At 41.7% G+C, this 18023-nt stretch overlaps 1 protein-coding gene across 3 annotated transcripts in view; it reads left to right on the plus strand.

Moving 5' to 3' along the window:
• TEC (tec protein tyrosine kinase) overlaps positions 1–18023 on the plus strand; it is a 151242-nt gene that overhangs the window by 45404 nt on the left and 87815 nt on the right. For 2 of the 3 annotated variants that reach the window (XM_040334963.1, XM_040334962.1), the window contains exon 2: positions 8999–9188. In XM_040334963.1, the coding sequence (XP_040190897.1) occupies positions 9051–9188 (138 nt within the window). In that variant the 5' untranslated portion in view covers positions 8999–9050. Of the gene's footprint in view, positions 1–2117; positions 2221–8998; positions 9189–18023 lie in introns of those variants that run through there. The other variant, XM_040334964.1, reaches the window with a different exon arrangement.

Below are 18023 nucleotides of genomic sequence, written 5' to 3' on the forward strand. Positions count from 1 at the left end.
ACTACAATTCCCACAGACTTATCAAAATTGGATAACAGAAGATTGGAAAAATATTGCTTGGTCTGACGAGTGTCAGTTTCAGCTGCAACATTCAGATGGTAGGGTAAAAATTTGGCGTAAACAACATAAAAGCATAGATCCGACCTGTCTTGTAACGGTTCAGGCTGGTGGTGGTGGTGTAATGGTTTGGGGGGTATTTTCTTGGCACATTTTGGGCCCCTTATGAAATCCGAATTTTCTGTCGGAATTCCGTTCAAGCTGTCTTGCATACCCACTGTCAGACCAAATTCCGACCGTCCAAAACGCAGTGAGGTAAAACACTACCACGAGCCGAGAAAAATGAAGTTCCATGCTTCCGAGCATGCGTTAACTTGATTCTGAGCACCCACATTTTTTCCTTATCGGAGTTCCACACATACGATGGGAATTTCTAATAGGATTTTTTTCCATCGGAAAAAAATAAAACATGTTCTATTTCGAAACTCCAACGAAAAAAATCGGAATATCCGATGAAAAAATTCCGTCTGACTTTTGTGTGTACAAGGCATTAGTACCAACTGAGCATCGTAGAAATGTCACAGCCTACCTGAGTATTGTTGCTGACCATGTCCATCCCTTTATGACTACAGTGTTCCCATCTTCTGATGGCTCCTTCCAGCAGGATAATGCACCATGTCACAAAGCTCAAATCTTCTCACCACTGGTATCTTAACCACTTAAGGACCGGACCAATATGCTGCCTAAAGACCCAAGGTGTTTTTACAGTTCGGGACTGCGTCGCTTTAACAGACAATTGCGCGGTCGTGCGACGTGGCTCCCAAACAAAATTGGCGTACTTTTTTCCCCACAAATAGAGCTTTCTTTTGGTGGTATTTGATCACCTCTGCGGTTTTTATTTTTTGCGCTATAAACAAAAATAGAGCGACAATTTTGAAAAAAATGCAATATTTTTTCCTTTTTGCTATAATAAATATCCCCCAAAAACATATATAAATTTTTTTTTTCCTCAGGTTAGGTCGATACGTATTCTTCTACCTATTTTTGGTAAAAAAATTCGCAATAAGCGTTTATCGATTGGTTTGCGCAAAATTTATAGCGTTTACAAAATAGGGGATAGTTTTATTGCATTTTTATGAATTATTTTTTTTTTTACTACTAATGGCGGCGATCAGCGATTTTTTTCGTGACTGCGACATTATGGTGGACACTTCGGACAATTTTGACACATTTTTGGGACCATTGTCATTTTCACAGCAAAAAATGCATTTAAATTGCATTCTTTATTGTGAAAATGACAGTTGCAGTTTGGGAGTTAACCACAGGTGGCGCTGTAGGATTTAGTGTACACTTAGTGTGTGTTTACTAGTGTAGGGGGGTGTGGCTGTAGGAATGACGTCATCGATCGAGTCTCCCCTATAAAGGGGATCACTCGATCGATGCAGCGCCATAGTGAAGCACGGGGAAGCCGTGTTTACACACGGCTCTCCCCGTTCTTCAGCTCCGGGGAGCGATCGCGACGGAGCGGCTATAAACGAATAGCCGCGCCGTCGTCCCGAATTGCTCCCCGAGGGAACCCGACCGCCGCATTTACCGGGGGGGTCCCGATCGGACCCCCGACCCACGTCTAGGCAGGCACGTACAGGTACGTGCATGTGCCTGTCCGTGCCATTCTGCCGACGTATATGTACATGCGGCGGTCGGGAAGTGGTTAAACATGACAATGAGGTCACTGTACTGCAATGGCCTCCACAGTCACCAGATCTCAATCCAATAGAGCACCTATGAGATGTGATGGTATGGGAGATCTGCATCATGGATGTGCAGCCGACAAATCTGCATCAACTACGTGATGCTATCATGTCAATATGGACCAAAATTTCGGAGGAATGTTTCCAACACCTTGTTGAATCTATGCCACGAAGAATGAAGGTAAAAGGGGTCCAACTCAGTACTAGCAAGGTGTACCTAATAAAGTGGCCGTGGCGTGTATATCTTCAACCATAAAAATGTCCCTTTTCTTGTGGTTGGGCCAGGGCACTCGCTTCCCTTTCTGCAGTTGTCTCCTTTAGCTAGTCGGCTACTATAGAGATGCGTGCTCGTGATCGGGGCTGAGTGCATACATTGCCTGTCACTTCCCTACTCTGAGTCTTTTTTAGAACCCAGAAGTTGCGGGAATGTTGCACTTTGACCCAGATCCAGTAGCGGTGTCAAGGAGCCTAGGTAAGTGTTTGGGGACAGGGGGACCTTAAAGCAGAGAATGGATTAAATGGTGAAAGGTGAAAAAAATGAACAAAACAAGCATTTAGTACAAAAGTTTCAAGCAAGGTTCTGTAAATTTGTGTTATTTCTATTGGTTTACACTGAATGTGAAGCAAGCATTTCTTGCTAACTTTTCTTGCTTATCTCAGACAACATAAGAACAGGAAATCCTTTCACTGCTTTTATCAGCGTTTACAGTCTGAATTCAGGGTGCCAATTCATCCTCCAGATTATTTTAAAACAATCATTACCAACGTCAGTTTACATAGAATGCTGTTAATGTGCTAGGGAGAAATACTTTTGTTAAAATTCTCAGTTCTTGGGCCAGGAAAAATGCTGACATTTTGTGGAACAATAGCAATTGTTCATTTTCATAACACACTGTTTACCAGGGATCCCTATAGAATTTATAGCAGCACCCTCGGGATTTACTAGCAACATTTACAAAAGGAAAATACAAAGTTTTATGCCGATCAATTAAATATTGAGAGTTGATGAAACTTAAAGCTCCGGATACTAAAACGTTCATGTAAAGTGTTTGTAAACACTTACATACTGGCCTTAGGTGATACACAGAGATGACAAAATAAAAGATAAAACTGCGCTAGCTTTAAACTGTGTGTAAGCTGCTACATACAAACAAACAAAGCTGATAGATAATGAACAAAAAAATGTAGCGCTAAAAATAAAATGTAAGATACCAACATTAAAAAGTGCATGTGCACATATCAAATATATAAATAATCTGAAATAAAGTTCCATAAACAAAAAACATATACAAGTCTCTGGGAGGAACTTAGAGTGAACATCAATGGAACAATTGGTGAAAGGTGTGAAGTGGACTGGTGTCCAGTGATTAAGGGAACAAAACAGGTGATTAAGTTGTCTGCAGAAATCTGTAAAATTCGTAATCACATCAGATATAGGGTAGGTGTAAATACGCTTACCAGATGCGTTGGACTCTGTTACTGTACAGCAAAAGAGTCAAAAGGGCATTGTGGTCATTTGAAAACCGTGACCACTATAACCGGGTAGAGGATGGTCACTGTAGTTAGGACTCCAACCAGGATAGACACTGGGAACCAGCGATATTTCAACGGTGTACTGTGGGACCGTAACAACTTCCTGATGAGATCCTTAGGCCTTGTATCCAGGGGTACAAACAATGGACTTGGTTGCAGCTCCAGTCGGACCATAGGGTAAGATTAAAATGAAAAAAGAAGGGGCTCCGATAGTGCAGGTCAATAAAACCAATTCAAGGTTTATTCAGTAAAAGTCATACATAAATCTATATATATAAAACTCAACGTGTCTGTGCGTGTATGTATGTGTGTATGTATGTATGTATGTTCCAGCATCACGTCCAAACGGCTAAAGATATTAACATGAAACTTGGCACACATGTTACTTATATGTCAGCAACAAACATAGGATAGGTGGTTTAACCCTTACCCACCCCCATTTGCCATGGTCGGGGTTTTTCTTTAAAGTCCAATTCAACTCTATGGGAAATACATGTTACTTCATAACTTCCAAACGGCTGTACATATTTCCATAACACTTGGTCACATGTTACTTATATGTCCACTTAAAGCGGTTCTCCACCCTAAAGTAGAGTCCCGCTGATCGGAACCCTCCCCCCCTCCGGTGTCACATTTGACACCTTTCAGGGGGGAGGGGGGTGCAGATACCTGTCTAAAGACAGGTATTTGCACCCACTTCCGGCCCGGCATTCACGGGCAAAAGACGGGCATTCCGTCACATCCCGTCGCCCCCCCGTTGTGTGCTGGGAACACTCGGCTCCCAGCACACAGTGGGAGCCAATCGGCGGGCGCGGCGTGACTCGCGCATGCGCTGTAGGGAACCGGGCAGTGAAGCCGCAGCGCTTCACTTCCTGGTTCCCTCAGCGTGGATGGCGGGGGGAGCAGCAGAGAGACGAGCGATCGCTCGTGCTCTGCTGCGATCGGCGCTGGTCTCCAGGACAGGTAAGTGTCCTAATATTAAAAGTCAGCAGCTGCAGTATTTGTAGCTGCTGGCTTTTAATATTATTTTCCCGTGGCACATCCGCTTTAAACTATAGGATAGTTAATTTATCCCTTAACTACCCCCATTTGTGAGGGTCGGGGTTTTTGTTTAAAGTCCCATGCAAATCAATGGGAAATGTATGTTCCCACATAACTTCTGTACGCCTGGAGATATTTCAATAATACCTGGTACACATATTACTTATATGCCAAATAAAAATATATGACAGTTAAATTAACCCTTACCTACACCCTTATATAAAAGATGGGTATATTTATATTACTATGATTTTCCTCCCCAAAAGGTTAAGATAGGAAGACCGGGCAACGCCGGGTATTCAGCTAGTAATGACATAAAAAAGTGATCACGTAGTAAAGCAATATGGGGTGCTTAGTAGCGTTACCCAACGTGTTTCGGCCACAGAAGCCTTCAACAGGGGCATATGATTCATGATACACAGAGATGAAACAAATCCTCTTTCATAAGTTGTACCTGTTTATCTGCAGTCTTCTCTTTACATCCATTCAAAGTTCAGAATATATAAGATTGTCTGAAATGTCAGCAAAAAGGGGAGAAGAGAGCTGAAGTCACACTCCAGAGCAGTGAGGAGAACTCTGAGAGCGGATTGGAGGGAAGCCCCCCATTTCACACAGCTCACAGGAACAGAGTTAAAGCTGTCAACAGCTGGAGCAGTGCTCATCAACCCTGTCCTCAGGGCCCACTAACAAGCCAGGTTTTATGTATTACCTCGGGGAAATGCAGACTAGAATACTGCAATGACTGACCAGCAAATGAGATCACCTGTGATGTATTTCAGTTATCTTGCAAACCTGGCCTGTTAGTGGGCCCTAAGGACAGGGTTGATGACCACTGAGCTGGAGGTCCCTCCCCATCACCTTTTTTCTCTTGTTTTCAGGAAAACTTGTCAAAAGTGATTCATTCTGATAGCAGAGGGGCAGAAAGAAATTACAGTTAAAGGAGAAGTCCAGTCTGAGCTTGTTTGGCTGGGCTTCTCCTAAGGGTCACATGAGTGCAATTTATTTTGCACTCCTGTGACCCATTTTCAGCAGAGTGCGGTCTGAAGTCCACTCTCTGCTGACTTCACACAGATCAGTCCAGGCATCGCATCATCCCGACTCTGAATGGGAGTCTGGTTCCACCAGGTGCCTTGACTGATGGCCGCCTCAGCCTCTCAGCATGCTGCTAAGACGCTGAGATGGCCGCTCCTTGTCCCTCCACAGCTCAGTGCTCCAGTGAGCATGGAGGAGCAGAGCAGGAGAGCTGCTGACTGACAGGCAGCAGCTCTCCGCTAGGGGAGCTGAGAGAAACAAACCATTGGTGGTGTTCGATGGCTCAGAACTTAGTGCAAAGGTGACGTGGGACAGATGCAGCATTCCAATGCTGCATCCACCTAGGTAAGTATGATTATGGGAAAAATGTTTTCCCATACTTCTCTTTTAAAGTAGAACTATGGGCAAAACTTTTTTTTATTTTGGATTGAGTAAGGGAAGAATATAACTCCTGACAGATTTTTTTTTGCCATCTCTGCTTGAGATTTCCCTTCACTTCCTGTCCCATAGCCAAACAGGAAGTGAGAGGAAATCCCTGCAAATTAAGGGAATTCCTTGGGAACCCCCAGGTCATCAGAGCTAGTGTCCCATTTGGAAGTTTTTTCCCTCTATTACTGTTCTGGGGACAAACTAACAAAATTTGGGATTTTCTTTTACTTTCTCTTTCAATAATATCAGTAAAGGGAGGGGTGACTCTCCTTAATGGGAGCACAGATGGCAAAAAAAAAATCTGACAGAGGTTCAATTCCTCTCCACTCTATCCAAAACAAAAAAAAAAACAAAAAAAAAAGTTTTGCCTTTAGTTGTACTTTAATACCCTTACTTGAGACAAATATAGCCGTGGCCAAAAGTTTTGGGAATTACATAAATATACATTTTCACAAAGTCCGCTGCTTTAGTGTTTTTAGATCTTTTGTCAGATGTTACTATGATATATAATTACAAGCATTTCATGTCAAAGGCTGTTATTGACCATTACATTAAGTTTATGCAATGAGTAAATATTTGCAGTGCTGACCCTCCTTTTTCAAGACCTCTGCAATACATCCTGGCATGCTGTCAGTCAACTTCTGGGCCACATCCTGACTGATAGCCACCCTTTCTTGCATAATCAATGCTTGGAATTTGTCAGAATTTGTGTGGGTTTTGTTTTTGTTCTCTTTAGGATTGACCAAAAGTTCTCAATAGGATTAAAGCGGGGGTTCACCCTATTAAAAAAAAAAAAAAAAAAAAAAATTTTATTCTACCATTACATTCGGCATCGTAGCGCGAGCTACAGTATGCCGGTCTTACATTTTTTATCCCCGTACTCACTGTGCTATTCCACATTGAAGATTCCGGGGAATGGGCGTTCCTATGGTGAGAGAAGGTGATTGACGGCCGGCCCTGGCACGTCACGCTTCTCCGGAAATAGCCGAAATAGGCTTGGCTCTTCACGGCGCCTGCGCATAGCCTGTGCGCAGGCGCCGTGAAGAGCCGAGACCTACTCCGGCTGTCTTCGGGGAGCGTGACGTGCCAGAGCCGGCCGTCAATCATCCTCCCTCTCCATAGGCACGCCCATTCCCCGCGGGAGTCGGAATCTTCAATGATCAATAGCACAGTGAGTACGGGGATAAAAAATGTAAGACCGGCATACTGTAGCTCGCGCTACGATGCCGAATGTAATGCTATAATGATGTTAAGGAGGGTGAACCACCGCTTTAAGGTCTGGGGAGTTTTCTGGCCATGGACTGAAAAATTCTGATGTTTTGTTCCCCAAGCCACTTAGTTATCACGTTTGCCTTATGGCAAGGTGCCCCATCATGCTGGAAAAGGCATTGTTCATCACTAAACTGTTCATGGATGGTTGGAAGAAGTTGCTCTCGGAGGAAGTTTTTGTACCATTCTTTATTCATGGCTGTGTTCCTAGACAAAATTGTGAGTGAGCCCCACTGCCTTGGCTGAGAAGCAACCCCACTCATGAATGGTCTCAGTATGCTTTACTGTTGGCACTGATAATAGCGCTCACCTTTTCGTCGACAAGGTTTTTTCCGGATGCCCCAAAAACGATCGGAAAGGGGATTCATCAGAGAAAATGACTTTACCCCAGTCCTCAGCAGTCCAATCCCTGTACATTTTTCAGAATAACAGTCTGTCCCTGATGTTTTTTATGGAGAGAAGTGGCTTCTTTGCTGCCCTTCTTGACACCAGTCCATCCTCCAAGTCTTCGCCTCACTACACGTGCAAATGCACTCACACCTGCCTGCTGTCATTCCTGAGCAAGCTCTGCATTGGTGGTGCCCTGATCTGAATGAACTGTAGGGGACGGTCCTGGCGCTTGCTGGTCTTTCTCTTCCTCTGCCTAGGCGAGGCTGCAATGGTGGGCACAGGTGAGGCTGCATTGGTGGGCAACGTAAGGCTGCAATGGTGTGCACAGTGAGGCTGCAATGGTGGGCACAGTGAGGCTGCAATGGTGGGTGCAGTGTGGCTGCAATGGTGGGCGCAGTGAGGCTGCAATGGTGGGCACAGTGTGGCTGCAATAGTGGGCACAGTTGAGGCTGCATTGGTGGGCACAGTTGAGGCTGCATTGGTGGGCATAGGTGAGACTACAATGGTTGGCACAGATGAGGCTGCATTGATGGGCACCGGTGAGGTTGTGCTGAGGGGTACTGATAAAGTTGTTGTTAATATTTATTTTTGTAACTTAATTCTGCATAAAACATTTAAGTGTAATTTCATGAGATAATTTATGAGGGTGTGTTTAGGGGTGGAATTAGGGGCAGGGTAGGGGTTGGGTCGGTCAACTGGTGGTGAGTAACCATTGAGGCCTGGCTGGTAGCTCAGGACTTGAAATTTGATAGACCATCACAAAGTAAGAGGCATGGAGGAGCTCAGTTGTGATGTAATATTAGGGGAACAAATACATACGTAATATGTACAAATACATATGTGCCACGTTTTGTTGGTCTAAATAAAATCCCAATAAAATACGTTCACATTTTCAGTTGTAACATGACTACTTTCAAGGCACTGTAGATAATGATACATAATATTACTAGTAGTTTATTTTCCCCTTAGTTTATACGTAATTTACGCACTTAGAAACTGGCCGTGTGGAGGCTCTCCAGCAGTTTTCCCAACGAGAAAACCGCAGAGAATCACAACGAGAAAATTTAGAACATGCTCTAAATTTTTCTCGTAGCGAATCGCTGCGGTTTTTTGCTTGTCAGTTTTCCCATAGGGAAACACGTCTGTACACGGGGAAAAGGGACCAAGCCGGTCCTCGGTTTTCCCGTCGGGTTTCTCGGCGGTGTTTTCACCGCCGAGAAACTCGATCGTGTGTACGCGGCATGAGAGTTGGTAAGCTGCAATACAATAAATGTTTGTTTTTTAGTTTAATACTGCTTTAACAAATCTGTGGAAACTTCCTGTGTGAAATGTAGGAAAGGTACATGACATATGTTCAAATTTTGTAGGTTTGATTTACCCTTTGTGTGCCAGTGATCTTAGTACATTACCTGTTAGGGCACCTGGACAGAACGTATCATTGTGTGGGAAGGGCCTGTCATCAAAGTCTTCAGATCTGATTAGATCACCACATGCAAAACAAGACAGATCAGCAATACAGTTTGATCTAAATATAACTCAGTTTCCTTTTTATTCAGTTTTCAGGACTTCATATTCAATGGCAGGGAAACTAGTGAGCAGGAAGTTGAAATGAATTCAGAAATTGTCCTTGAAGAATACCTCTATAAAAGATCACAGCAGAAGAAGTGGACATCACCCGTAAACTACAAGGAAAGATTATTTGTGCTCACCAACTCCAGATTAACCTATTATGAAGGTCGTTCTGAGGTAAGGTGGAAATGTGGGCTATCTTCCTTTAAGTGGAACTATAATTCAGATTCTTTAATCCAGGTATTTATAGGGATTTATTTACAAAAGGCAAATCCACTTTGCACTACAAGTGCAAACTACAAGCGCAAAGTGCACTTGAAATTGCACAAAAAAAAAAAGAAAAGCAGTACAGATTGTCCCAGTATTGTAACCATCTCTGGCAAAATGCACATGCGTTGCAGCATCTAATGCCCCGTACACACGATCCCAATATCGTACGACTTTTTTCGCTTAATAGTCGCAATTAGAAATTAAATAGGTTATTAAAGTCACGAAAATTCTCGTACGACAGAAAAACAAATCGGAAGTGATGTAATGTATTTGTAATGTATTTTCAGACGACAACTGTACTGAAAAAACTAAAATCATATGATCTGGTATCGTTCGAGAAAATTTTTCGTGCATGTCCGAGAAAATAATATCGGATGAACTGTCATGATCGGCTCTCGAAAGCTCTGTACTAATGGTCCGATTATCGTACGATTCTTCCTCGGACGACATTTTTCGTACGATATTCGGATCATGTGTACGAGGCATAAGCAATGCCAGAATAAAGAATTCAATTTTCTCGGGTGATGTTGTTACTTCCCTGGCCTTCTTGTGAGGATTCTGCTCCTGGACAACCTTTCAAGTCTGCCTTTATAGGAGGAATTGCCCAGTAGGGAACTAAAAACACCTCCTGTTCTTGGGAAACAAACAGTTTTCACCATTAACCACTTCAGCCCCAGAAGAATTGTCTGCTCAATGACCAGGCTGCTTTTTGAGATACAGCACTGCGTCGCTTTAACTGACAATTGTGCGGTCGTGCGACGCTGTACCCAAACAAAATTGAAGTTTTTTTCCCACAAATAGAGCTTTCTTTTGGTGGTATTTGATAATTTCTGTGTTTTTTTATTTTTTGCGCTATAAAAAAAAAAATTGCAACAATTTTGAAAAAAACACAATATTTTGTACTTTTTGCTGTAATAAATAGCCCCAGTTTTTTCCTCAGTTTAGGCCTATACGTATTCTTCTACATATTTTTGGTAATAAAAATTGCAAAAATCGTATAATGATTGGTTTGCGCAAAAGCTATAGCGTCTACAAAATAGGGGATAGATTTATAACATTTTTATTATTATTATTTTTTTTACTAGTAATGGCAGCGATCTGCGACATTATTAGCGGGCATATCGGACACTTTTGATAATTTTTTTTGGACCATTGGCACTTATACAGCGAACAGTGCTATAACTATGCACTGATTACTGTAAAAATGTCACTGGCAGGGAAGGGGTTAACAGGGGGCTATCAAGGGGTTAACTGTGTTCCCTATGTGTGTATTCTAACTGTGGGGGGATGGGACTGACTATAGGAGATGAGAGATTGTGGTTCCCAGCTTGTAGGAACTCATAATCTCTCTCTCCTCTCAGAACTGTAATGTGTGTGTTTACACACATACGTCCCTGTTCTGCCTCTCGTGTCCACGATCGCTCGTGGCCGTTGATTATTGCCACCGCCGGTCACGAGCATTGGCACCACCGCTGTGCAGCGGGCGCACGCCTGCTATCCTGCTTAAAGGAACCAATGTACAGCTACGACGGTTCGCGGGATCGTGCCGACCTGCCGACGTATAGTGGTTAAACATGGTTTCAGTGTCAAGTGGGAAGCTTCAGTAGAAATCAGTACACATGCCTTAGAACAGGGTTTACAAACTACAGCTCATGGGCCACTTCCAGCCCACTAAGTGATTTTATCTGGCCCCCATCTAGGGTCAGCGACATATCCTCAGACTAAGGATTCAGATCAGTTGGTTTCCACTTTAACCCCCAAAGCCCCACTGATCACTCTCTCTGATGTAAGGGTGGCTCTGATGGTGACCCTGATATGAGGGAGGGGCTCTGATTGGGACCCAAATGAAAGGGGGACACTCTAATGGGTCCTTTGATGTAAGGAGCAATGCTGATGTGGACCCTGATGTAAGGGGGGATTCTAATGGGGACCCTGATGTAAGGGTGGAATCTGATGGGAATCCTAATATAAGGGGGGGCCCCAATGTAAGGGGAGGACTCTGATTGGGGCCCTGATGTAAGAAGGTACTTTGATGTGTAAAGAGGGCTTCTGATGTGAAGCAGGAAGTTTTTTTTTTTAGTATGTTTATTTATTCAGTTAAAAAAAAAAAATTGTGGCCCTTGTACTGAAAAGTTTGAAGACCCCTACACTGGGAGAATGACTTGAAGGTTTCTCATTTTGTGGAACTACCTTAGTTGCATGTGTTTTCTAAAAAAAAAATGTAACCTTCATATTTCCTTGTTTGATGTTTTTTTTTTTTTTTTTTCTAAAAGGCCAACATATTTTGGTTGTTTTATAATCATTACTATACCAATGAAAGACTAAAGAAAGCCAGCTTGCTTTTGTTTACACTATATTGTTTTATTTGACCATATCAGGGATCAGTATATTCTACCCACACTGTATATGCCTTCTCTGTGCTATAAAATATTAACACACCGTGCAATTTATTGTATAGTATACAATATATTTACAAAATTTAGTGTAAATATACAAAATAACAGTTGAGAGATAATTGGCACAAACAGCTCATGACTTTACACCTTGTTGGCTTATCAAAAGTAGACATGGGTACTGGATATCAGAGATGCCAAAGGTAAGAGGAAACAGTCATGAGCAAGAACAAGTGCATCCAAGCTACTGATTCCAGAGGATTGGACCAAATGAATATAGGGTGAGGGCTGCTAATGCCGTCTAACCCTTGAATAATCACTGGTCATGGGAGTGTTGACTAGGATTTCCACGTTAGTCTCAGGAACATGGCACCCAGCCTAGGAAGTCTCTGCAAACCTCCATACTCAGGCAACACGTTTCAGCTTATATGCAGATGGACAAAGTGTAGAATAGTTAGGTAGAGCCCATTGCTTATACAGGTATAACCCTTGAATTCATATATTATATATGAAATTTAATAGAAGTAAAAAAAAGAATAAAAAATACGTTTTGTGATAAACAAAGTCCTTTAGAGATACAGTATCCGACACCAGATAAGGTAAAAAGATCCTCAGTGAATGCCTCCACCATACAGAGTGCCTGATTACTAGCTTACATTGACAATTGACATTGACAAAATAATTGCACTTACAGTAAAGCAGATAAAAGCAAGCATATAAATAAAGCCGGTCGGCTCCGTGTAGCAACCCGTTCTTCTGGGATTAGCGTAGCGTGGTGACAGCAGCACGTCGCTCCATTCCGATGCGTTTCGTCACAATATGACGTCTTCCTGAAGCTGGTGCTGTGTGTATTTTACAGGAGAGTTACTGTTTTGGGAATCTGTGGTTTGGAATTTGCGCGGATTTATTTAGATTTATGTTTATATAACCCTTGTTTTGTCATTGGTTTGTCTGAAGATGAAGACTAGAATTAGACGACAGGGATCCCTCTTCTTTTGCATTTTGCATTCTTGTCTGGAATTACTTGGGATGAAGAAATGGGCAAAGCTTATGAATGGGGAAAACTAAGATAACTGAGACTGCTCTTTACCCCTTTACTAGCAGTTTTCCATCTGCTTCTCCAGTGATTACATGATTGCATTGCAGGATAGATATCAGTTATGTTCCCTTGTGTTTTTGGAGCAGATGCCTTTCTTGACTTCCATTCTGAGTTTCGGTTAGATGGTACTCTCTTCATTGTATAGTGTGGAATGCAGAAAGGCAGGACATAAACAAAGCAATGCTTGCTTTCCCTGTGACAGTAACTGTCAAGCGCAGGGAAAGAATAATCGGGGGAAAAAGGTTATTTTTATGAGGTACTCTACAGAGACAGTTGAGACTCTCAGATACATGATACATTATTATCAGTTATAATTGTTCTCTACTTAGTAGCCAAGCATTCTTTTTTTCATTGCACTATTTATTCTGGTTATTATGAAACAAAATACCACATTGGTTAAAAATTTAGCATGCACCTGTTTCAAGCATCATATTGTTTCCCTTCCCAGATAATTCATTTTGAGACCATGAACTGCATCAGTGAAAATTAACTATAGCTTTCCACATCCTGTTTGTGTGTAATGTACATTTAGAAATCTTGGTAAATTCCCCCCAAACTTTACTTGGCCAATTCATTGCAAAATGAAGCTTACAAGGTTTTGTGTTTGTCTATCAAGTGTTGTATCAAGAAAAAACAAAAACAACAAACAAGCCACCACGTGAACCAGTAAAGATCTTCTGCACATTGTAGTAGAGAGGGTGTTACGGTGCAATAGGAAAAAAGCTGTTTCTTTGAGTAGATGGTTGTCTGTAAATTTTTTAAGAACTTAACACATTTTTTTCTAATGGAAGGTAAAATTTCAACTGTCCATGTCTGGGCACCAGTCCTCAGGAAGGATGTGCTGGAACTGGAGAGACTCCAGAGAAGGGAAACAAAACTCATAAAGGGAGTGGAGGACCTTAGTAATTAGGAAAGGTTACAAGCACTGAACTTGTTCTTTCTGCAGAAGAGATGCTTGAGAGGGGATATGATTTCAATGTACAAATACCGTACTGGTGACCCCACAATAGGGATAAAACTTTTCTGCGAAAGGGAATTTATTAAGACATGCAGCCATTCACTAAAACTAGAAGAAAAGCAGTTTAACCTTAAATGGCCTAGAGGGTTTTTTACTGTAAGAGCAGTTAGAATGTGGAATTCTCTTCCACAGGCGGTGGTTTTTAATCGGGGAGCATCGATAATTTCAAAAAACTATTAGATAAGCATCTGAACAACCACAACATACAGTGGGGATCGAAAGTTTGGGCACCCCAGGTAAAATGTTGTATTAATGTGCATAACGAAGCCAAGGAAAGATGGAAAAATCTCCAAAAGGCATCAAATTATAGATTAGACATTCTTATAATATGTCAAAAAAAGTTAGATTTTATTTCCATCATTTACACTTTCAAAATGACAGAAAACAAAAAAATGGCATCTGCAAAAGTTTGGGCACCCTGCAGAGTTAATATCTTGTACTGCCCCCTTTGGAAAGTATCACAGCTTGTAAACGCTTTTTGTAGCCAGCCAAGAGTCTTTCAATTCTTGTTTGAGGTATCTTTGCCCATTCTTCCTTACAAAAGTCTTCCAGTTCTTTGAGATTTCTGGGCTGTCTGTCACGCACTGCTCTTTTATCCATAGATTTTCAATTATGTTAAGGGTCAGGAGATTGTGAAGGCCATGACAAAACCTTCAGTTTACTCCTCTTGATGTAATCCCCCGTGGATTTTGAGGTGTGTTTAGGATCATTATCCATTTGTAGAAGCCATCCTCTCTTTAACTTCAGCTTTTTCACAGATGGCATCAAGTTACCATCCAAAATTTGCTGAAACTTTATTGAATCCATTTTTCCTTCTACTCGTGAAATGTTCCCTGTGCCACTGGCTGCAAAACAACCCCAAAGCATGATTAATCCACCCCCATGCTTAACAGTTGGACAGAGGTTATTTTCATTAATTTCTGTGCCCTTTCTTCTCCAAACGTACCTTTGCTCTTTCCGGCCAAAAATTTCTATTTTAACCTCATCGGTCCACAGAACTTGTTTCCAAAATGCATCAGGCTTGTCTATATGTTCATTTGCAAATTCAAACGCTGATTTTTGTGGTGAGGACGTAGAAGAGGTTTTATTCTGATGACTCTTCCATGAAGACCATATTTGTACAAGTATCTCTTTATAGTGGAATAGTGTACCACAACTCCAGTGTCTGCCAGATCTTTCTGGAGGGATCGTGCAGTCAAACGTGGGTTTTGAATTGCTTTTCTCACAATCCTGTGAGCTGTTCTGTCTGATATTTTTCTTGGTCTTCCAGATCTTGTTTTAACTTCCACTGTTCCTGATGACTGCTATTTCTTAATTACATTCCGAAAAGAGGATATTAACATCTGAAAACGCTTTGCTATGTTCTTATAGCCTTCTCCAGCTTTGTGAGCGTCAACTAGTTTCAGTTTCAGTTTTCTAGATAACTGCTTAGAAGAACCCATGGTGCTGATTGTTGGGGGAAGGTCAGATGAGTCTGGGCATTTAAAACCTTTGAGGTTGACATCACCTGGTCTTCCCAGACGATGATTGAGAACAATCCATGACACTGGCAGGTCTCAGCTTTGCAAAGGGGGCAGTGCATGCTATAAATTCTGCAGGGTGCCCAAACTTTTGCAGACGCCTTTTTTTTGTTTTCTGTAATTTTGAAAGTGTAAATGATGGAAATAAAATCTAACTTTTTTTTGACATATAAGAATGTCTAATCTGTAATTTGATGCCTTTTGGAGATTTTTCCATCTTCCCTTGGCTTTGTTATGCACATTAATACAAATTTTTACCTGGGGTGCCCAAACTTTCGATCCCCACTGTATATACAATGTAATACTGACATAAAATCACACACATAGGTTGGACTTGATGGACTTGTATCTTTTTTCGTCCTCGCCTACTGTGATACTGTGAACATTGATAAAGACATTGCTAGATTTATGCACAGCAGTGGTTCCTATTGAATAAACTGCAGCATGGAAACATACCAAAATCCTACATCCCAATTACTCCAGTTACTTGTATAATATGCACAAGACCTCAGTTACCATGAAATCATGCCTGAATCATGGGCAAAGCTAGAATTGGAGTAGGACCCTAGACTTGGGGGTATGAACTGTAAAAAATAAGAAATGTCTTAAAAATAAATTGGGCCAGAAGAAGGTAAATAGGGCCTGATCCACAAAAACCCGGCGTAACTTAATTTTTCCCGTTTAAGTTACACCGCCGCAAAATCTCTACCTAAGTGCCCGATCCACAAAGCACTTACCTAGAAATTTTGAGCGGTGTAACTTAAATCCGTCCGGCGCAAGGCGTTCCTAATCGAATGGGGCGAGTCCCATTTAAATTAGGCACGCTCCCGACGTTATTTTCCCGACGTGCTTTGCGCGGTTTTACGTTGCGCCGGGTTTTGAGAATCGCGACGGGCGAAAAAAAAAAAGAGTTGCGGCGAAAAAAATAAAATGACAGCGACGCGGAATAGAAGGGTATACTTTTACAAGGTGTAAACAGTTTACACCTTGTAAAAGCAGCCCTAATTTTGCGACGGCAAACTAATACTTACGGAGAAAAAACGAAGCGTAAAAGCTTCGTGGATCTCCGTAAGTGCTAATTTGCATACCCGACGCTGGATTTCGACGAGAAATGCCCCCAGCGGCGGCTGCGGTACATCCTAAGATCCGACAGTGTAAGTCCCTTACACATGTCGGATCTTCTGCCTATCTATGAGAAACTGATTCTGTGGATCAGTTCCATAGATAGAAACAGGGATACGACTGCGTATCAGTAGATACGCCGGCGTATCCCTTTTGTGGATCAGGCCCATAGTCTCTAATCATCCTTCTGCTAGCGAGTTGCCACCAGTGATAGTACCTGGTTGAGAATAATCTGCAGTAAAGTCACATTGGCTGCAATCTTGCTTCTGTGTAAATAAGAGGATACAGACAGTCACCAGCATGGTCCAATAACATTCTGTGAACTAGTAATGGGAGAAGCAAGCATTTAGATAGTAACATATCATTCAAACGCATTTCAGTAGACAGAGCTAACACTTAATAAACAGAGGCTTAGAAAAGCAAGTCTGCGTGGTAGAATAGCTGTATTGCAAGTCAAAAATCCCCAGAAATGTATTGATTTTACAGGTAGGCAGTACACATTTAACTGCTTTCAAATATCTTCTCTTATTGAAGGTAGCTTCTTTTTTGCACTTCAAGCATTGCAAAACTGATAAGCCGCGTACACACGACCATTTTTCATGTCAAGGAAAAAAACAATGTTTTTCTCGACGTGATTCTTGTCAAGCCTGCCTTGCATACACACGATCGTGAAAAAAAAATGCTCGCGCAAAGCGCAGTGACGTACGACGGCACTATAAAGGGGAAGTTCCTTTCGGATGGCGCCACCCTTTGGGCTGCTTTTTCTGATTTCGTGTTAGTAAAAGTTTGAGAGACGATTCACGCTTTTCAGTCTTTGTGCTTTTCAGTCTGTTACAGCGTGACAAATGTGCTATCTCCATTTCAAACACTAGTTTTACCAAAACGAGTGCTACCGTCTCATAACTTGCTTCTGAGCATGCACGTTTTTCCCCCGTCGTTAAAGCCTGCACACGACCGCTTTTCACGACGTGAAAAACGATGTGAAAAACGACGAGAAAAATTAGAGCATGCAAAATGAAGGAAAAACTTTCTGGACAGCCGCACTCCAAAAATAAATTGCATTTATTTTAAAATCAAAAAACACACCAAAAGCATGCCGCAGCAGGCGGGGTAAAAAGCTGACGCGTTTCACACCAAACTTTAGTGCTTATTCATAGCGTGTTCTAAATTTTTAATGGGCATTTTTCACGTCGAGAAAAATGCTCTGGAGCCTACACACGATCGTTTTTAATGACCAATTTAAAAAATTGCATTTTTCACGTCATGAAAAACGGTCATGTGTACGCAGCAATAAACTTGCAAAGATTCCCCTTCATGACAATTCTGTCACAATGACACAGTGGGTTGTTTAATTAAAACTGGAGAGTACAAAATCTGGTGCTGCTCTGCATAGTATGTATAAATAAATGATTAGTGCTAAATTCGATACATACATATAAATAGTGCTAACACCATGTGACGTGGTGCTACTAAATCTAACAGGCAATATAATACAAACGTGTAGAATCAAATATATATAAATAAATAAATATCAATATAAATAAATAAATATAAATAGCATATGTAAAAGTGCTCCTGTGTCAAACAGTG

This window comes from Rana temporaria, chromosome 1, assembly GCF_905171775.1.
Source record: "Rana temporaria chromosome 1, aRanTem1.1, whole genome shotgun sequence".
NCBI lineage: Eukaryota > Metazoa > Chordata > Amphibia > Anura > Ranidae > Rana > Rana temporaria.